At 41.2% G+C, this 21,632-nt stretch overlaps 4 protein-coding genes across 4 annotated transcripts; 1 reads left to right on the top strand and 3 right to left on the bottom strand.

The window, feature by feature from the left end:
- The first annotated feature begins 582 nt into the window (after positions 1 to 582).
- Positions 583 to 1,802, top strand: LOC104448891. Its single transcript, XM_010062829.3, has 2 exons — positions 583 to 825; positions 1,036 to 1,802. Exons 1-2 carry the CDS (start codon positions 639 to 641, stop codon positions 1,800 to 1,802), a joined length of 954 nt encoding a protein of 317 aa, XP_010061131.2. The 5' UTR covers positions 583 to 638.
- An 817-nt stretch (positions 1,803 to 2,619) lies between these two features.
- On the bottom strand, positions 2,620 to 3,666 carry LOC120294369 (pentatricopeptide repeat-containing protein At5g40410, mitochondrial-like). Its single transcript, XM_039314423.1, has one exon. It carries the CDS (start codon positions 3,664 to 3,666, stop codon positions 2,620 to 2,622), a length of 1,047 nt encoding a protein of 348 aa, XP_039170357.1.
- Positions 3,667 to 4,152: 486 nt separating this feature from the next.
- Positions 4,153 to 7,515, bottom strand: LOC104448888 (pentatricopeptide repeat-containing protein At5g40410, mitochondrial). Its single transcript, XM_039314198.1, is given in 3 exon segments — positions 4,153 to 4,684; positions 4,915 to 6,571; positions 6,573 to 7,515. Coding segments are annotated over 2 exon segments (1,902 nt in total). The 5' UTR covers positions 7,479 to 7,515; the 3' UTR covers positions 4,153 to 4,684; positions 4,915 to 5,575.
- On the bottom strand, positions 7,428 to 10,679 carry LOC104448889 (mechanosensitive ion channel protein 6). Its single transcript, XM_010062828.3, has 5 exons — positions 9,257 to 10,679; positions 9,007 to 9,124; positions 8,570 to 8,863; positions 8,282 to 8,484; positions 7,428 to 8,094 (listed from the first exon to the last, which is right to left on the bottom strand). The coding sequence occupies exons 1-5, from the start codon at positions 10,534 to 10,536 to the stop codon at positions 7,746 to 7,748; spliced, it is 2,244 nt and encodes a 747-aa protein (XP_010061130.2). The 5' UTR covers positions 10,537 to 10,679; the 3' UTR covers positions 7,428 to 7,745.
- Positions 10,680 to 21,632: the final 10,953 nt, after the last annotated feature.

The following is a 21,632-nucleotide window of genomic DNA, read 5'->3' as shown; positions in this document are numbered from 1 at the left end:
TTGCTTTCATTGGACTGGGGTTATTACAAAATATCTAACCAAATGCTGAAGTCGGGATTGACGCGCAAGTTGTGGCATATTACTAGACAAGAGGATCGATTCACTAAGAACATGTCCACATAAGTTCCTTCGAGAATTTCGAGTGTCAGTACACATCGAAACTAGTTCCAATCTACGTACACTGATCACAATGAAACCATGGAAAAAGTCTGGAGTGCAATAAATCCTCGCGAGGATCCCACATGGAGAGAGTCGTCCAACTCTCGTCCCTAGACATTGGATCCATCCAACGGCGGACGAATGTTAAAATATACAATTGACAGCTTTCGTAACACCACTGGTTTTCTGCTCATGGAAGACTGCGAACATTGACTACAGCACGCTCAGAATCTCGATGCGTACTCGCAAACTGCATTGCTTCCATGTGCCCGATCGAATGCTCAGAAAAACAAGGGAGTTGACCTCGTTCCAATTTATCAGAGTTCTCGCGCAAGCAGCCACCTAACCTCGCTCTCCTACTTCACAGTATTAGTTCAGTGTTTAGTGCTGCCAAGCACTTCAAGTGCATCCGATGGTGTTTAAGTACTGACCCTTCTCTTGAGCTGAACTCAGGCTGCAAGGAAGAGAGTGAGGAAAACATGGGAGGCCCGTCGCTGCTTTTCGGCATGCTGTGCTTCCTTGGTGTCATGACCATCGGAGCGAGCGCGGGGAAAGCGGCGTGCCACGATCCGTTCTTCGGCCAGTGTTATGGAATCCTCCACACTTGTCCGGCCGCTTGTCCTAGACTCTGTGAAGTAGATTGCAGACTTTGTAAACCTTACTGCGGTAAGAAATGGATTCTTTGCCGCTTCACCATCTCTCTTATGAAAGTTCGTGCGTAATTGGTACCTATTTGCACTGCCTATTTCCTTGGAATGAACAAGATTCACTAAACTCATTACGTTCTCGCATTGCTGTTCCTAACTTGTTATAGTCCCAATCAAAATATCGCTTACATAGTAATGTTTTAATGAACTTCTTTTGGATCAAAATTAGCTTGTGATAGGCCAGGGGCTGTCTGCCAAGATCCACGATTCATCGGAGGTGATGGGGTCATGTTCTACTTTCACGGCAAGAAGGACAAAGACTTCTGCTTGGTTTCTGATCCTAGCATTCACATCAATGCCCATTTCATTGGCAAGAGTAGCAGCAGGGGAAGGGACTTCACCTGGGTTGAGTCTGTCGGCATCTTGTTTGGGTCCCATAAGCTTTATATCGGGGCACGGCGAGTTTCAAAGTGGGAAGAGCTGGCGAACAATATGCTGATCCGTTTTGATGGAGAAGAAATCAAGGTGCCGATGGACGAGGGCCAAAGATGGTGGTCACCGGAGACAGGACTGGAGATCCGACGGCCCGTGACGAATAACAAGGTGGAGGTCAAAATGGAAGATTTGTTCGCGATAGTTGCTCGGGTAGTACCCATTACAGCAGAGGAATCTCGGGTGCACGGATACAATGTGACAAAGGACAACTGCTATGCCCATTTGGAGCTCAACTTCAAATTCTACTCGCTGAGCCCGAGCGTCGATGGAGTGCTTGGCCAGACCTACAAGACAAATTACCAGAGTAGAGTCAAAATAACAGCACCAATGCCGATTATGGGAGGAGCGGACAGATTTGCTGCTTCTGGTCTCTTCGCAAGGGATTGCGCAGTTTCGAGCTTTGGGTCGGAAGTGAAACCTGATTTAGCGGGCAATGAAGAATCATTTGAGGTTGCATGTGGAAGTGCACATGGAGGGAGGGGAATTGTATGCAGAAGGTAAGCAGTGATGTAAGAAAATAAAATGACTGTTAGATCTGTTTGGATCGCTTATCTTCTTCTGAAAACCAGTGAATTGTAATCCCTTCCAAAGAGACTCTTGAGTTTTTTCTTAGATATCTTCCACATATCTCATTGCTCTAAGGCTACGACAGGAAATGATGCCCAAAGACATTTTTGGAGATCATCTCCATCCATGAAAACCCAGTTTTTTCGTTTGCTATGGTAGTTGAATAATAAAGGTAACTTGTCATTAGAGGAAGACATCTAGGATTTTTTATTTATTTATTTATTTTTTTTTTTATTTTTTGTGAAGCTCAATGAAACATCACTCATTTCTACCTATCCTTTTGCGGAGCGGTCAAGAAGTTTCGTTCTGTTTCCAACACTAAATCAATACACGACAGCGACCTGTCTAAGTTAGAATACCACAAAGCTTTGCATTGAACTGTACATCTGTTGTACAGATTCTAACCTCCTTATAATTTAAAAAAAAAAAAAAAAGAGGATAAAAGTTACTCGGCCGAATTTGAAAGTGAGTCACCAGTAGTCAGCGCACGAACATATTCCGTCAGTAAACTGGTGAAACGGCTTTGGATCTCGAATTATAATGGTGCGCTTTTCAACGATATGATCTTGGCAAGGCAGTGACAGTCGCCACATATTCTTAGATTCTTCCTTGTTATTAACGTTCTTCCTGGGTGAGTCACCAAAATCCCAGATAAGATTACTAACTTCTCGCAGTGCTCATTGATCGTATCCTCTTTCAACTCCTCATCAGCATCATGCAAGACAAATTCTGTTTTTGGGGCGAGTCCAGCCTAGCGAATCTTCCTGATCAGTTCTATCAATTTGGTGTATATCCTATGTGACAATGGATGAGACCGGTCGCCCACAACAAATTGATGGATCTTATTTCCATGTTCAACATAACTACATCCAGGCAATCTAGCTGGACAATTTTCCTTCATTAATGCTCTCATTTCTGAAGCATCTTTCCAAAGACCGACCGCTGAGTATATATTTGAGAGCACAATATAATTTCTTGCATCCGAAGGGTTCAGATTAATCAAGTGCTCTGCAGCTTCCTTTCCAAATTCAGCGTCTCCGTAAATTCTGCATGTACCGAGAAGAGCACCCCAGACCCCAGAATTAGGCTCCACCGGCATGCTTTTGATCAGCTCATACGCATCCTTCAAGAAGCCAGAACGACCGAGCAGGTCAACCATGCATGAATAATGGTCTAATGTAGGCTCCACGCCATGAAGTTCAAACATAGTTTGGAAGTACCGTTTTCCTTCTTCTACCAAGCCTGAATGGCTACAAGCATGTAATAGGTGAGTAAATGTGACATGATCAGGCTTCATACCTTTCTTAACCATGAGCTCAAAGAGAGTGACTGCTTCCGACCCATATCCATGAGCTGCAAAGCTGGCAAGCATTGCAGTCCAGGCTATACTATCTGGATTTCTTACCTCAAGGAAAACTCGGTGTAAGGCATCCAACCTCCCAGACTTAGCATACAAATCCAAAAGAGAAGTCACAGTCGATATCCGTCCATAGAACCCATGGCGACATATTATGCAGTGAACAGACTCTACTAGTCTAATAGAACTTACACTTTCACATGCTTGAAGTAATGCCACCAGAGTGGCATCATCAGGTTGAATTCCATTCCTTCTCATTAATTTAAAACAACTGACCCCTCCCATTGGTGACTCGTTTTCAGCATGCACAGCAATTATCGAATTCCATGAAACTAAGCTCCTTATAGGCATTATTAAAAACAAATGACAAGCGGCAGCCAGTTTCCCACATTTTCCATACATGTTAGTCAGAGAATGAACAACCTTTACCTCCATCAACATGCCTAATCATTCCGAGAGCCCATGAATGGACCTACCTTCATCCAGAGCTTTCACATCAGCACAAGATGAGATGACTGATAGGAGAGTAACCTCATTGGGGTTCATAGAAGTCTCATTTCTCATCCTATGAAATGCATATAAACACTTAGCCAGGCACCCTTTATGCAAAAACCCAGAAATCAAAGAATTCCATGACACTAAACCTTTCTCGGAAATTTCATCGAACAACTTCTCCGAGCGTTCCTCACAGCCACACTTTGAACGACACAAGCGGTAACTCACGGATTTGATGACTTGAGCGTGAACTGCCTCACAGCTAGAGGCAGAGGAGCATTTGCTCAAGGCAAATATCACAAACGGAGTCTGCATCAGAACAAGAATGGATCTGGCAGGGCGGTGTGCACGAGAGAGTGCTTCGAGCCCTCAATGGGCGATTGCAGTTCTGGGTTTTGAAGTAAATGCGGGAGAGATTGGAAACAGCACCAATGAAGGAGAGCATTTCGTTATCATGTTCCATCACTGAGGTTCAAACATCCAGAACAAAAAACAACAAACGGCAAAAAGTCAACTCATATACATCATGGGCTCCCGCAATTTACGACATTCATTTGGAGGAAAATATGTAACTTCAGGTTCTTTCTATAGCTGAAGGACAAACTGTTGGATTAAAGTCAACGGATGCCCGTTGGACAGTTAGTATTATCCACAGTCAGGTTACAGTTATTATGTCAATGTCTGATCGGTCTTGATTCAACAGATCACGCCTTCATTTAATTGTTTTCGAACGCGGCAGGAATCATGCCTTGCCTCCATAAATTAGTTTCTCTTGATCGTCCTGTCTGATGTCTCAATCAAGTTTTCAATCAGGACGGCTCTCCAGATCCACCTCTCTGAATTTTTGTGGTGCTTGATCCTGTGCACGAGCCACAGCGTCATGGTTATCTTGTTCATGTCCTCTAGGTCCCTTATTAGGACCAGCAGACCCGGGTGCCAGTGGTCACTCTGGCTTTCCACATGTCTGCAATTTCCAGCGACAAATCAGCGTGAATTAGTTGAAGTCATCAAGGAAACATGAGACCCCATGACCAAGCAGAGGATGCTCTGATACTGCACTCTAAGTTCTCTAGGCTCTGTCCTAATTCAATTTTGTTGCTATAGCACAGATCAACCTCGTATTATGCAGATGAAAGACAACATTAGTATAATAAAAGTTCCAACGAAATGAAGAAAATGAATTCATATACGTACTGTACAATCTTCGTTTTCAGCTTGTGGATCTTTTCCATGGGAGTGGAGATGTGCAGGCAAAAATTAATTCTCCACCATCTCCGTGCTACAATTGTAATTGCTTATAGCATTGTGGCTAAGATGCTGTTGGGGTGTCCAATCTTCAGGTTGTCGAGCTTCCAAAACACAGCGGTCAGTATATTCATCTCTTCAACAACCTTCTGAGAACCAGAACAAAAGTGAGCACAGGAAAGGTGGTCACAAAATTTAGCTGGTGAGTACAGATCTTTCTGTCCCTCTGATGCATACTGGCACTCCATCCACTTTGCAGAGGTTGCCAACGTCGTATGGGTGCATCACAAATAAGAAGATAATTGCTTCAAATACCGTCTTGCCGCTGCTCCCAGAGACGAAGGCAAACAAAAGGAGCTGCATCAAATCTACGCCACGTCTCTGTAATACTAAGCAAAACAGATTCCTATTTTATTCAAGTACCTCTTGTTTCTACCAATCCTTTTGAGGAGCGGACAAGAAGTTTGTTCTGTTTCCAACACTGAAAAATACACAACAGCGACCTGTCTCAGTTAGAAATTGCCAATTAACCACAAAGCTTTGCATTGAGCTATACATCTGTTGTACAGATTCTAACCTCCTTTAGGAAAATGGTGAATTTGAAACTGAGTCACCAATAGTCAGCACATGAACATATTCCACCAGTAAAATGGTGAAACCGCTTTGGATCTCGAATTATAATGGTGCGCTTTTCAATCAATGATATGATCTTGGCAAAGCTGTGACAGTCGCCACATATTCTTAGATTTTTCCTTACTATTAATGTTCTACCTGGGTTAGTCACCAAAATCCCAAATGAGATTGCTAACTTCTCGCAGTGCTCATTGATCATATCCTCTTTCAATTCCTCATCAACATCATGCAAGACAAATTCTGTTTTAGGAGCAAGTCCAGCCTTGCGAATCTTCCCAATCAGTTCTGTCAATTTGGTGTATATCCTATGTGACAATGGATGAGACCGGTCACCCACGACAAATTGATGGATCTTATTTCCGTGTTCAATATAACTACATCCAGGCAATCTGGTAAGACAATTTTCCTTCATCAATGCTCTCATTTCTGAAGCATCTTTCCATAGACTGACTGCTGAGTATATATTTGAGAGCACAATATAATTTCTTGCATCTGAAGAATCCAGTTTAATCAAGTGCTCTGCAGCTTCCTTTCCAAGTTCAGCATTTCTGTAAATTCTGCATGCACCGAGAAGAGCACCCCAGACCCCAGAATTAGGTTCCATTGGCATGCTTTTGATAAGCTCATACGCATCTTTTAAGGACCCAGAACGACCGAGGAGATCAACCATGCATGAATAGTGGTCTAATGTAGGCTCCACCCCATAAAATTCAAACATAGTTCGGAAGTACCATTTCCCTTCTTCTACTAGCCCTGAATGGCTACAAGCATTTAATAGATGAGTAAATGTGACATGATCAGGCTTCATACCTTTCTTAACCATGAGTTCAAAGAGAGTGACTGCTTCTGACCCGTACCCATGAGCAGCATAGCTGGCAAGCATTGCAGTCCAAGCAATACTATCTGGGTTTCTTATCTCAAGAAAAAGTTGGCATGAGGCATCCAACCTCCCAGTCTTGGCATACAAATCCAAAAAGAGCAGTCACAATCGACATCCGTCCATAGAACCCATGGCGACATATTACACAATGAACAGATTCTCCTAGTCTAATAGAACCTACACTTTCACATGCTTGAAGCAATGCCACCAGAGTGGCATCATCAGGCTGAATTCCATTCCTTCTCATTAATTTAAAACAACTGATCCCTTCCATTGGTGACACATTTTCAGCATATACAGCAATCATCGAATTCCATGAAACCAAGCTCCTCACAGGCATTATGTCAAACAAATGACAAGCGGCACCCAATTTCCCGCATTTTCCATACATGTTAATCAAACAATTAACAACCTTCACCTCCATCAACATGCCCAATCTTTCCGAGAGCCCATGAATGGACCTACCTTCATCCAGAGCTTTCACATCAGCACAAGATGAGATGACCGATACGAGAGTAACCTCATTGGGGTTCATAAAAGTCTCATTTCTCATCCTACGGAATGCATACAAGCACTTAGCCAGGCGCCCTTTACGCGAAAACCCCGAAATCAAAGAATTCCACGACACTAAATCTTTCTCAGGGATTTCGTCGAACAACTTCTCCGCATGTTCCTCACAGCCCACTTCCGCGTACTTCGACACGAGCTGATCGCCGATGAACCCATGGCGGTAACTCACGGATTTGACGACTCGAGCGTGAACCGCCCCGCAGCTAGAGGCGGAGCAGCATTTGCTCAAGGCAAGTATCAGAAACGACACAAGCGAGTCTGCATCGGAGCAAGAATGGAGCCGGCGCGACGGTGCGCACGACAGAGCGCTTCGAGCCCTCAGTGGGCGATTGCAGTTCTGGGTTTTGAAATAAACGCGGGAGAGATCGAAGAACAGGGCTAATGAAGGAGAGCATTTCGTTATCATGTTCCATAACTGAAGTTCAAACATCCAGAGCAAGAGCAACAAACGGTAAAGAGTCAACTCATATACATCATGGGTTCCCGCAAAACCTACGACATTTATTTGGAGGAAAGCGTAATTTCGGGATCTTTCTATTGCCTGAGGATTTATTGTAGGATTAAAGTAAACGTATGTCCGTTGGACAGTTAGTATTGTCCACCGTCAGATTAAAGACACTTAATATGTCAACCGTCTGATCGGTCTCGATTCAACGGTTCACGCCTTCATCTTAATTGTTTTCGAACACAGTAGGAATTATGCCTTAACTCCATAAATTGGTTTCTCTTGATCATCCCGGTTGGTTAGCTTTCTGTGTTCGGTGGCACAGGCTGTCCAATTGGAAGGAAGCCGGTCCGAGGTGGGGCTTGGCAGGTTGCGGACGTTCACGTCGAGAGGCAGCATCCGATATTCGATCTCCTCCTGTCTGAATATCTCGATCAAGTTTTCGATCAGGGCGGCCCTCCTCATCAACCTCCCTTTGTTATCGTGGTGCTTGATCCTGTGCACGAGCCACAGTGTCATGGTTATCTTGTTCATGTCCTCTAGGTCCCTTATTAGGACCATTGGATTTGGGTGCCAGTGGTTGCTCCGGCTTTCCACATCCCTGCAGTTTCCAGCGACGAATCATCGCAGGTTAGTAGAAGTCATCAAGGAAACATTAGATCTTGAGGCTGTGTCCTAATTCGATTTTGTTTCTCTAGCATGGACCGACCTCATATTATGCAGATGAAAGATGACATTAGCATAATAAAAGTTCCGACAAAATGAAGGAAATGAAGTCATATACGTACCGTTCAATCCTCTTTTTCAGCTTGTTGATCTTTCCCATGGGAGTGGAGATGTGCAGGCAAAAATTAATGATCTCCACCATCTCCGTGCTACGGTTGTAATTGCTTATAGCCTTGGTGGCTAAGACGCTGTTGGGGTGTCTGATCTTCAGGTTGTCGAGCTTCCGAAACACAGTGGTCAATATATTCATCTCTTCAACAAACATCTGAGAACCAGAACGAGAGTAAGAGCAGGAAAGGTTACAAAATTTAACTGGTGAGAACAGATCTTTCTGTCCCCCCGATGCGTACCAGTACTCCATCCACTTCGCAGAAGTCACCAACGTCGTACGGGTGCATCACGAATAAGAAGATAATTGCTTCGAATACCATCTTGCAGCTATTCCCGAAAACGAAGGCCAACAAAAGGAACTGCGAGCTTATGAAGACAAGGAACTGCATGATGGGGACTCCAAGTATGATAAGCCAGATAACGGCAGTGATGATAGCCACTAAAACGTTAAGCATGTTGTGGAGGTCGTCGACAGCTGTGTTGGTGTCGTTGAGAGATCGCGCAAGTGCCTTGCGCTCTTTAAAGGCATTAATCTATGACAAAGCAAACTCTCAGTATTTTCACATGGCTTTAAGATATGTCACAGAGGGAGGGAGGGAGGGAGGGAAAACTGATCATATCAGTTGTACTTGATGACTTATCCTTTGTAGTTTATAGAAGGGAAAATGTTGCTCACCACCCAACTTTCAAGAGATGTCTCGTCAATTACGCGTTTTCCTGGAGCAGCACGGTTTATGATTTTCGCAGCTTCATCCTTGTTCATGAATTGCATCAGGTCATCCTTACAAATCTGCCTGTTAAATGAGGAAAATTAAGACACTGAAAGGTGAAAGTAGGAACTGATCACTGAACATCTTCAGGTGGTTTTTGCAGTTCACAGATAAGAATGTTACTCCCCAACAAGAAGAGCAAAACCTAACACTTACTTGGACCCAGGTTTGGCCACATTGAGAAAAATCTTCTTGGCCACCTCTTTTGCCTGGCCCTCATTTCCGATCTCCATCGAAGACCCATCTTCCAAGTTTGAATCCAGTATCTTCTCATCCAGAGTCGATAGAGTCTCGTGCTGAATGATATCCATCATCCTCCCAATATTCAAAGCCAACGCGCTCTTCTGATTAATCCTCCTTCCAGCTAAATCTGCGCTTCCTCCGATCTTGGGATGGTCTGTTGATCTTCCACTCTTCATCGATCTGTCACCTTTCGGTAGAAGTCTCTCTCTGAGATCATTTGAAGGAGCGTTGACATGCTGCAACTCTGTTGTCCTGGAGGCATCGCCACATTCCTCCTCCCCTGCATTGTACCTTATTGCTGCTTTCGCCGAGAGTGTCTCAATGACGAATTGATCGAATAGAGCCTCGTGAATCCGTTCGAAGTAGGTATTGACATGGAAGGATGAAGCGAGGACCTTAACGAGGAGCGTCTTCAAGAGCCAAATCACTGATGCCACCAGGAAGCACCCTAAAACCCTGGTCACATAGGGCAATGCCCGGCCACCAGCCTTCTTCTCCATTTGGGGATGGAAAGCGAGATGCCACACGAGCAAAACAAGGCCCAACCAGAGGCAGTTTCGCACCGCCCTCCATAGTCCGTAGATGAAGTACAGAACCCTCCTGTGCAGTAGGAAAACCCGTTCGACCACTTTGACGACAACCCGAACCACACAACTTGATACTAAGTGTCCTGATACTAAAGCCAAAACCATTGCTTCCCATTTCCATATCGGAAGATCCCACAGGGTTCGCTTCTTTAGACTAGAAATACTGAGGCTGCAAATCAAGGCAAGCACAATTATCAATAGAACCAAGCATTGGAGAATCAGGAACGCGCCAAATGTCATCTTCTTCAGTTCCTCGGGGAGATCTTCGACCAGATCGTCCTTGTGCTCATCTGGTTGACGCGTTTCCTTACCATGAAGGTGCGTTAACTGAGACTTCACCTTGCTCCAAACAACTTTTGTCCATGGGCTCTCGCGGGAAGAACCATCTGGACTGGATCTCGATTGATAGCTAAGCCGGTCGGATGTGTCTTGGCTCTGTCGGCGAAGCGCTTCATTTAGTACTTCATAGAACGAGGGTCTGGGTCTCTCAAACGTTCCGGGAGTGTTGCTTCTATTCATAACGGTCTCTTTACTCGAGCTTTCGCTGCTTTCACAATTCACTGCAATTTCTCCTCCCTGGCTGCCAAAATTGATGGACCGATCCATGTGAAAATCCTGGAAAACCAGTATTTCTACAAGAAGTCGTGCTTGTTTCTCTCTTCAGCTAGTTGTGTGCTCTTGCTTGTGTTTTGATGGACTTCCCAGGAAGTGACAATGATTTTAAAAGTCCTGAAAAGTGATCTGCAACCTTTTGTGGTGAATATATGCTCCATGGTCATAACATATATGCTCCACTTGCTTAATATCAATGTCTGATTTCTGAAATCCACTGTTCTTGTGAATGACACGCCAAAGGGATCCTTGTTTAAGGTATCAACACTGCAGAGCATAGAACTTCGACAAGCAGAATTGATTCCAACGGAAAAGAATGGTGTAGATAGAATCTAAATGTCATCAAGAAGATCATGATATGAACTCGAGTGACACAAGATGCGAGCATGGCACCATGACCTGCACGGGAAAGCAGATCTTTGAGCAGTTAAGTCAAGATCTCAAGCAGACGAAGCTTCGAGTTTGGACGGCCATAAACGCGGAACTGCAACTCCATTCGCCATCATCGACAGATATATTGCCAATCGGGAATTGAATGATCTAGGAATTCGCCTCTCGATGGGTACCTTACACTGGATCCTAAATCAAAGCTATTTCTTCAACAGTATGCAGATCAGTCTAGCGGAGCTTTTTTTTTTTTTTTTTTTTCCTTTTTCTTTTTGTGGTTCCATGAGCAAGAGTCTTGAGAGAATAACGCACTTCTAAGCATCAATCTCTAAAGGTTCTCTTTTTTCTGTCCTTCCTCTGTAGAGAATGAGCATCAAGAATACTCAAAAGGAGGATAACGTCCTAATTATTTTATTGTGTTCACAACTTTGATTCATTTTGTCTTTCCTCCTTCCCATGAAGTGATACTTCAAATTATTATTTTTCCCAAAATAGTCAAATGGATTCATTAGGAACCATACCGAGCAGGAACTGAACATGGAAAGTCTTGCTCATTTTACCATCGGAATTTCATCGCGATAAATTCAATCGTTAGAGCTTTCAATTCTTTTGCCTCGAAATGGGTGGACCGATTTGAATTTCCACGAGGATGTAATCTTGTTGAAAGAAAAGACCTGTATGATTTCTCTCAGGCGGGCCAGGTCAAACCGAAAGATAGGCGCGAATGGCTTTTTAGATATGCAGTATCGTCCCCGAGGCCCATCCATTTACGTCTCGGTCTTAGTGGGCTTGGACAGATTATCAAACTCGTGTTGGCAAAATCTAATGTAGGATTTTGGACGTGGCCTTGTAATGTTCTTCTAGCCCAAATTCTTTGGATTCTAAGTCAACAGGCAACCTTACAGCCAGAAAAGAAAAGTTGGACTTCTCGAAACCCATCTGGAAATTTATACTTTTATTAGAATAGGAAATGACCCTTTTGCCTTTAAAATGATGATAGAGTTTTAGATAGAATTTGATTACTAGAGAACATAGATACATTTACATTTACGATATCAACTTAATCCAAATATGTAAAAATGCTATAAGCTCATGCCCTCTTCGTCTTCCATGTTTTATTTTCTTGAATCATAGGATTCAGATATGACATGATTAAATTGGATAAAACAGTTAACACCTTATTTGGCTACTCAAAATAGTTATTTTAAGGGCTTGGCCTACATGTGGATCGATCAGATCATTGCATCTCCATCAGTGGGAATGAGCGTGCATTTCACTCTTTCACCTCCAAAGACCAAAAGATAAAAATGCAGAGACAGTTCTAATTTTTTAAATACGTCTTCCTTGTAATAAAAAGGCACTTCGAATATATTTTTTTAATCTCGTTTCTATTTCATTTTTCAAAAGCTCTAGATCTTGAGCATTTAGGCAAAACCTCTTTCTATTTTGCCTTTCTGCAAAGCCATAAATTAAGAACTAGAAAAGGTATTCAAATATCCACTTCAACGCTACTTTGTGTCTAGTAGCGAAAAGAGGTGACAAGAAAGAATATGCGTTTGAACTCTTGATTGTTTAACAAAAAAAAAAAAACCTTGATTGTTATCATCGTGTTAAATGTGGCGTTGAAACGGAGGCCCTCTACCCACAAAATGAGATGCCTACTGCGAATGGGACTGGAGTCTTGGTGTTATGAAAAAGATAGGGCCATGCCATAGAAAATCTCAAAATGATTTATTTATGCAACATTTATCTCATGTCATAAAAACTCATAAATCGACACATGCATGCTATATTTATCGTCAAACTAATTTTGCATTTAAAAAATTTCAAATTATTATTACGTCACATCTATCTCAAATTAATATGTGGGTGTCACATTTCTCCACTTCAAATTGTAATAGACTTAGAGATTTTTTTGGACTTAATATGACAATGCGGTACTATTTTAGAATATAGCAGAGATGTACAATTTCGGAAGTTGAATGTGATATGATTGCGCGAGTTTGAGATTTTTTTTTTTTTTTTTTGTGGGTGATATTAAGATATTATATGGATTAAATCACATCCTTGTGCGCGTGACGTAAGTTCCACGTGGATCACGCAGCGCCAGGCTTTGACCAAACGATTCCCTCGTTCTTCACGGAGGGGAGGCCGGGCTACTCCGAGTCTCCGACTAGACTCGAGGCCCACCCGACATCGTACCACCACCACGTCTTTTCATCATTCCCCACGAGGACCCCTTCGCAAAGAGACAAGACAAAAATGGGCAGGAGAGGCCACGCTGTCTCCCGATCTACGTCACGGGGGTTTCAGTTCAACTCTCGACCGGTCAACACCCCCAGCTCCAGCCCCCGCACCCCGAAAAGAACCACGTTCGACGTGCGCTCCCGTCGAAACAGGGGCAGGCGATGGCGCCATCCTTCCGTTCGCCCGCCCCCATCGAATTAAAAAGCAGCAACGTCCCCCTCCCAGGTCCCCACCGAGATCCACGTAATGGGATTGCTGTGATCGATCCGATCCATGCTGGTCCCCACTTGAGCGAGATTTTTGGAAGGCATGCATCCATGCTCACGCTTTCGGGGAAAGAGCCCTGAATCTTGCATGACTTGTGTCGAGCTAACGAGTTACGTGAGCGAGGAGCATGAGACATGACGACGTACTTAGCGACGTGGCCACGTTGAATCGTGGTTTTCGAGGTTCTGGGAATTGTATCTAGAAGGGAGTACATACGCTTGGTAGAACATCGAGCAGAGAGGTTGAACACTTGCGATGCGGTTATCCCGATTGATGAAAAGAAAACCCTAGTATTCCCGGACAATTTTAAAGATTTGTTGAGGACTTGCGCGTCTTGTGAATATCCCTAGTGTTTCAAAGTAAAAACTGCTCTAAATGTAAGTCGGGTGAAAAACACGCCTGAGGAAAAATATGGGTTCATTGTTGTTTATGTGTGGTCAATTGCGAATCGGATTCAGACTAAATAAGGGACGACAAAATGTGTTGTTTCATCTCTTAAAGAAATTGAATAAAAAACATAAAATCGGATATTGTTTAGATTACTAGACTAATTAGGTAGTCTATGAGTCAATCTTCTAGGCAAATTGATAGTTTTTTGTCGTCTTCATTTCATGTTGTTTACTTTAAATAACATTGATTAAGTCCATTTAGCCTTCTAGGTTCTTCCTATATACTTAACAAGGGCTTGCCGGCCCTCACCTTCTCATTCTTGCCAAAAGGGTCATTGGCCTTCATCGTAGCCCATAGGAGGGCTGCCCTCGCTGGTGAATGTGGGGAGGCAAGGGTGCCCCATTCCAGTTAAACACTCGGATGGATTCATTGTGCAGTGCATTTTTTTATTGCTTTTTACAGTTCTTTTCCCTTTAATTGGTTGTATTTGTCTTCTTTTTTTTTTTTTTCTCTCTCTCTCTCTCTTAATGTGAAGCCCACTTGTTATCACGTGACCTCAAAAAGTATTAAGAAAAATGATGTCGACATTTTTCATTACTCAAATCAAATGGAGTTGAAGGAAGTTCTTAATTGCACTTTTGAGACAAATTGCAGAACTTGATCGCGATTTTTGATACATATTATTTTTGTATAACAAATATTGAAAAACGACTTCTGTATTATTTACAAAATACAACGAAATCTCTTTTCATTCTGCTTGGTGATTATTCCCTTTTCGGCACGAGTCCTTTTCTTTCCCAGCCCAAATCAAGGGTGCTGTCCAGAATATACTCGACATCTTACTTCTACCCTCCAACAAAAATGGCGTCTTTTCTTTAGTAAATGCCAAAATCAGCTCCAGTTCGATGCGAAAATCCATGTCGCGACCCACTTCAAAGTCTAAAATGTATGCTCAAGAAACTCATCGCCTCCCGATCAATTCTCATCACATCACAAACATCTATAATAAATAGGGAATCTTTTAGGTGAGGGCACATTGACGTCAATCACGCAATGTTTAAGTCCAGTATGATCAGAAGATCCCAAAAAAAGAGAAAGCGACACCGTCTCAAATTTATGTGGTTGACGGCTAAAATAGTTCTCGCGGCTTATCACTATTTTAGAAGACTGTACGTATTTGATTGTCTCTTGGCAATTTGGTCAATGTTCAAAAGAACAGAGCCAGAAGATCCCGTTCCCACCTACCGGCAAAAAATGACAAGAAACTTGCTTAGCATTAGAAAAGCTCAATTTGTCATATTTATATTGACCTCGCGTGTGAGATCATCTTGGAGACATCACAATTGGTTATTCTAAAAGTTTACGCTGTTAGATGGACGCGTGATTTATTATTTAAATATTCTAATATATCAAAAAAACAAAAAAAAAATTATGCAAATTGACATAATTTCCAACCGCATTGATCCAGATAAGATTATAATAGCATATATCGATAAAATCATAGAGGGGGCGACTATAGGGAATCCGGCCGGGAAAGGGACGGGGGGGTAGATGAGTGTCGAAATGAGCAAACGAGGGAGAAAAGATAAATTAGAATGAGCAGGTGGGCGCCCACACGAATGACGCGATTTTCCAATTTCTAATTGGGCCCAAAGGCGACGGAGAGGTCGTGCATAAGGGGAGGGGAGGTCAACATAAATGAATTCGCAATTTGCCAATCCCGTGAGTCGTGACGTCGGCATCGCTTTCTCTTTTGGACCACCCGCCTCCCCAATTGCGGTCCGGCACGCCTGCTTGCCCCTAGAATAAATGTCTCGGCCGCGGTCGCTTTAGTTTAATAGGAGATTTTAAGTGTCCGTTCGGAGGAAAAACCGGTTTCCGGGATATATATATATATATATATATATATATATATATATATATATATATATATTATGATTTTCCCGATGTTTTTAGATCACAGAAAGCTAATTCAATATGCGGACGATCGTTGTATGTGGACCGAAAGAAAGTAACTTTAAATTGGGAGAAAACGACTTCTTCTTCTTCTTACAAGAAAGTAGTCGCTTTCCCTGCATCATTAGATAAATGAGAAACTACTTATTTCACGGAAGATGAATGATTTGAAAAAAAATTCGTGAAAATAATCGCTTGCATTGCATACAAAAATGAATGAGTAGAAAATCTATTAGTCATCTACGAAAATATTGAGACGTAACAAGTTGTTGATGGCACTCAACGGAGCCTAACTATTGGGATTAAGCACTCAAACACAACGAAATAGAAAGTAAAAGCGAGAAAAAGAAATCAAGACACAAGATTTATCTTAATTCATCTTTAAACTATGTCTATATTTCCAGCAATTGATTTCACTAAAATAAGCACATTCCATCTCATTGTTATAACATTCAATTAGAAAAGAAATAGATTATATAAACCCAATTTTTCATGGGCACAAATCTAATTGATTTTTGATGACTCGGGGCATTATCCCGGTCATCAAGGAGAGGGACCTTTGTGCCTTTTTATCAATGGGAGTATAAATCACATCCCAACTCTAACTTGCAGTAATTGAGCAAAAATGGAGCTCGAAAAGAGAGAGAGGCCATGTGGTTCTAATAGGAAGCTGAGGAGAGTCTATATTCGTTTTGTGGAGAAGCATTTCGGGTTGCTGATGACATTTGATGGGAACGTTATGTTGGAAGTGACGATGAAGGGCATTTCTTGCCAGTGTTATTTCTCCTCGTTACCTTTTTTCTCTTTTTCTTTTGCAATTCTTTTTCACGTCCATTGAAGGTCATCACTATTTTTAAAGAACCGAGATTCTCTCCATCGTCTTAAAACCCAAAAAAAAAAAAAAAAAAAAAAAAGGACAACCCTTTGGTTGATGCGATGACTTCATTTAATTCGTCACTGTATCAATTGGCTTGATAGTTAATTGGGTCGTCGTTTTTCACAAGATCATGAATTCGATTTGTGCACTGAATGACTTGTCCCCATGCCACCAGAGAATATTGGATGGCTTTGGACGTATCTCACCTCAAAAACTAGTTTAAAGAAGCCTAGGTCAAAGACGCAAAAACCCATAACTCTCACGTGACTATTGAGTCCAAATTTGTTGGTAAATTGAGCTCTGATGTCAATGTTGGGTGGTCTTAAGTCTCTCTCACCCTAAAAACTGAAGAAAATCAAATGAATTAAGAAAACAATGATTCAAAGATAAATTTCCCAGGAGAAGAATGTTCTTTACTAAGGGTCTGTTCATTTCGCGGAAAATGAGCCATTTCCAGAAAATATTTTCCCGGAAGTCATTTTCTAGGAAAATGACAATATTTTCTGATGTTCGGCTAAAACCTGAAAATGTTCGGTAAAGAAAATATTTTAGATTTCACCACTTAGACATGCATCACTTACCAACTTATAAATCCATCAAATATGAACTTGCCTTTAAATTCAAGCAAACTTACTTTATATATTTGTTCCCTCATTGTCGCCAAACGTTTATCTACTCTAAAAAAATGTTCATATAGATTTTAAAAATAAGCAAAAGAGAAAAGAAGCAAAGCATGTACAACCCTCATGAGAATCTTCTAATTGAGTGGCCTGTTCTCCCCTTATGTCTTTTGTGTTCTAATAAACAAAAGAAAAAAGAAGCAAAGCATATAGAGCCATTTGCTTGAGTAATATACAATTGCATGGTAGAATAAATAAAGAAAATTATAAGCAAGAGTGTAGAGTGCGAGCTTGAGATCGACGAGCTCGAGGTTCGCTTAGCAACGACGACGACTGGCCAAGAAAGAAGAAGTTGGGAAACAAAGAAAAGAAAAAGAAAAGAAAAGAAATAGAAAAGAAATAGAAAAGAAAAAGGAAATTAAAAATAATTCAAATTAAAAAGAAAAATAAAATTAAAAAATAATTCAAAAAAAAAAAAGAAAGAAAGGGGAGGAGAAAGTGGGAATTTGTAGATGTGTGAGATAAAAGAGATTAAGTGAGGAAAATGTTTTCCACTTTTCAAAAGTGAAAAACATTTTCCCTTAATTTAGAAGACTTTTTTCCTTTCACGAAAAAAAAAAAAATTTCCCCAAGGAATTCATTTTTCATGAAACGAATACCGGAAAATCTGGAAAACATTTTTCCGAAAATTATTTTCCGCAAAATGAATAGAGCCTAAAAGGCATAATATACTCTTTGCTTTTACTGTACATACTGCTATTTATATTAAGAAGACAACTAGATGAAATAATAATATTTTCTATTCAATATTATGAATATCTAATCTTATGAATTGATCGGATCAATTAATATGCAATTAGAATAATCATAATCAAATCATATCTCCTACTCTAATATAATCTTCTGATGGCAGAATCAACTTTTATCTCCTCATCTAATCTAATCTTCTGATTGTTCACCAACAATATTATTAACTTTATCAGCCTCCCTCAAATTCGGATTAGGTGGAAAACCTAGTCTCGGTTTGTATCGTAACCTGCAATGATCAAAGTGCAGTAAAGCTTTAGTAAATATGTCAGCAATTTGATGAGTAGTAGGGACATAGTGGACTTCATGTGACTTAAAGAGCAACTTTCTCAATTGAATGAAATGAAAATCGATCTCCACGTGGTTTGTCCTCGCATGAAGGATTGGATTCGTTGCCATTGAAATGGCTGAGCAGTTAGCACTATAAAGCAAAGTTGAACTTGTGAGCTGAATATCCAAATCTCTCAATACAAAAGAAACGTATGTAACATCCACTGTGGCAGAAATTAAGGCCCTATATTCAACCTTTGTCGATGAAACTGACACCATCACTTGCCGTTTTGCAGACCATGAAATGATATTCAATCCCAAGAAAGTGCAAAACTCGATCGTTGACCTCCGAATCTCAAAATAGCCAACCTAATTAGAGTCCTCATACTCATATAAATACAACGTGCTATTAGAGTGAAGATAAAGCCCCAATTGCTGAGTTTCTTTCACATATTACAACACCAGTTTTAACAGTTTGAAATCGCCATTTGTAGGATAATGCATTTTCTAACAGATTTGATTTATTGAATAAGAGATGTCCGATCTTGTGATTGTTAGATATAGTAAACCACCTACAAGACTTCGAACGGAGTAAAGATTATGAAAAGGTTCCATGTATTGTACCATTGAATGAGTTATGATTAACAATGGGGTCTCAAGCGGCTTATTGTCTTGCATGTTTACTTTTTGCAACAAATCACCAGCATATTTATATTGTGTTAAAAATAGGTTTGGACTAGTAAACTTGGGTACAGAAAAATAGTGAAGTCATCCAATATCTTTCATAGAAAAATTTCTACTCAAGGCTTCTATTAATTCCCAAAGTGGGGATGATGAGTTGCCCATCAAAATAATATCATCCACATATAATAACAATAATACCAAGTTGTGCTGACTCATGTAAAGAACAAACAACAATAGATATCCCCATTCCAGCAAAAAGTTGTTGAATTTTTACACCAAGCTCGCAGAGCTTGTTTTAAACCATATAATGCATTCTTGAGTAAACAAACTGAGTTAGGCATTTTAGAACTCACAAAAACCGATGGTTGTTCCATAAACTCCGTCTCATTCAATGACCCTTGAAGAAACACATTCTTCACATTCAATTGATGGATAAAGCATCCTTTAACAATTGCTACAAAGAGGACAAATCTCATAGTTGCCTGTTTAACGACGGGATTGAAAGTTTCGGCGAAATCAATATCTTCCCCTTTATGGTATCCTTTCGCCACTAATTGTACTTTCAGTTTATCAAGATTTCCTTCCACATCCAACTTGGCTTTGAACACCCACTTAAATCCGATGATATTTATTTTTGAAGTTCTTGGTACTAGCTCACATGTTCGATTTAATTCAAGAGCTTCCAATTCTTCTATCATAGCTTTCCTCCAACCCAGATGACTTAATGATCATTTAATTGTTTTCAACTCCTTTGGGATCTCATGGGTTGTAGAGAGAACATACTATGGATTGGGCTTCCTTATTCCCAATTTCAACCTTGTTTGCATTAGGTGAGTAGAGTATTGTTGAGTAGATGGAACTATAAATCATTTGAGGTAGAGACTGTTGCTTCTTCGTGTGTTTCACAATTTATGCATGGTTCTTGTGAACCAACTGTGAGTGTTGCACGTTTGTTTTATTAGGCAGCTCATAATTTTATTGTCTAGAGCTATTATGATGCAGCCCACATTGAAGACCAGCTCTCTTGACCAAGAAGATCGGCCCGCATTCAAGCTTGATGAAACCGAGAAGCCATATCAACATCTTGAGTCCATCCCGAAAGCTGGAAAGACACCTTGGGAGCCATGAAGACGTTATGTTTTTATTATTTCTCATAGTTTTAATGTTCGATCTTTATTTCTCCTAGTTTCAATGCTCTGACTTTTGATGAATAAAAAAAAAACTTTGCTTTGAAGCAAGTATCGTGAATCTTGTAGAGTTCATCTCTTTGAAAACCTAGAAGAGTTTTCACTTCGTCCTTGAAGAATCAAAGCTTTTGAAATCTCCATCCTTTAAGAGTTGCAGTCATCGATCTAGAAGAACCGGTATCCCCTCAACTTCCTTGGAGGCCTAGAAGAGCAACCAATGGAGTTTCTACCTTTTCCTATTCTGTTCGTTATTTCCAACCCAATTTCGACCATCCTTCAGTGCTTATTTTAGAAAACCCAAAACATAGAAATTGTAGATCCAGAAGTCTTTGTTCATTTGGCTTTGGAGTCAGGTCGATCCGATCTGTATTGACAAAGATACGACTGTTCTCCTGATCTTGCGCAGTGCTGAAATTTCTGTTCGCCCTGTTTTCCCATGTGCGAGTCACTCTCCCGATTATATTGTTTGAGAAAACCTACCTTTGGCTTGCATCATTTGGTATCAGAGTCTTGGAGGAGAGGACAATGCCTCCGAGACAAGCTAGATGTTGTGGCGGCAGAACCATTCCCCTCGATGAATTGCACACTCGCTGAGAATATGCAACAACAAATTGACGAATTGACGCAAGAAGTTCAGCGTTTGAGGGTTGAAGCAAATAATTCTCCACCCCGTTCTAGGACTGAAGATTCCCATGGTGACTCTTCCTCTTTGGAGAGTGTTCAATCTATTCACGATCGGAGGCATGTTCGACATCGTTTACAACATATTCGTGAACCAGATTGGGAAAAGGAAGTCAAGAAAGATGTTCCAGAATTTACGAGTACTGAGTCTCCTGATGAAATTGTTGATTGGCTAACACTTGTGAATGAGGTGTTTGAGCATCGAAATATTCCGGAGAATCATCGAGTTGGGATCATTGCCATGCGATTTCGAGGCAAGGTGATTGCCTGGTGGAGATGTGAAAAACAAACTCGCCAAGCCGTTGGCAAAGCACCAATCACTTTGTAGAGAAAGATGGAGGGCAAGATTCAAAAATATTTTCTTCCCAAAGGATATAAGAGAGAGCTCTACCAATGGTACCAAAATCTAAAACAAGGTATGCAAACGGTGGACCAATACACCAATGAATTCAATGAGTTGGTGATTGATAACAATATCCAGGACCCGGAGGATGTGCTTGTGAACAAATACTTGAACAGTCTTCAATTTTACATTCAAGACACCTTGGAAGTCCTCGACATTTGGGACTTAAGAGATGCATGCCAATGGGCACTCAAAATAGAGCGCTCTCATTCTCGGAGACAACAATCAACTACCATGGCAAGTCAGGCCACTAAGAGGGCCACTAGCACTGTTAAAGTTGCTGAGGCTACAACACAATCTGCTAGTAAGCCTTC

This window comes from Eucalyptus grandis, chromosome 6, assembly GCF_016545825.1.
Source record: "Eucalyptus grandis isolate ANBG69807.140 chromosome 6, ASM1654582v1, whole genome shotgun sequence".
In the NCBI taxonomy this organism is placed as follows: domain Eukaryota; kingdom Viridiplantae; phylum Streptophyta; class Magnoliopsida; order Myrtales; family Myrtaceae; genus Eucalyptus; species Eucalyptus grandis.
The sequence above is the reverse complement of the archived record's forward strand: the minus strand, read 5'-3'. Positions and strand labels throughout refer to the sequence as shown.

Excerpts from the sequence above, each read along its gene's own strand:
- LOC104448891 (XM_010062829.3), top strand. The coding sequence starts at position 639 with ATGGGAGGCCCGTCGCTGCTTTTCGGCATGCTGTGCTTCCTTGGTGTC. Across the intron at positions 826-1,035 it reads ACTTTGTAAACCTTACTGCG|CTTGTGATAGGCCAGGGGCT; the intron begins GTAAGAAATGGA and ends GATCAAAATTAG.
- LOC120294369 (XM_039314423.1), bottom strand. The coding sequence starts at position 3,666 with ATGTTGATGGAGGTAAAGGTTGTTCATTCTCTGACTAACATGTATGGA.
- LOC104448889 (XM_010062828.3), bottom strand. The coding sequence starts at position 10,536 with ATGGATCGGTCCATCAATTTTGGCAGCCAGGGAGGAGAAATTGCAGTG. Across the intron at positions 9,125-9,256 it reads GTGGCCAAACCTGGGTCCAA|GCAGATTTGTAAGGATGACC; the intron begins GTAAGTGTTAGG and ends CTCATTTAACAG. Across the intron at positions 8,485-8,569 it reads GCGAAGTGGATGGAGTACTG|ATGTTTGTTGAAGAGATGAA; the intron begins GTACGCATCGGG and ends TCTGGTTCTCAG.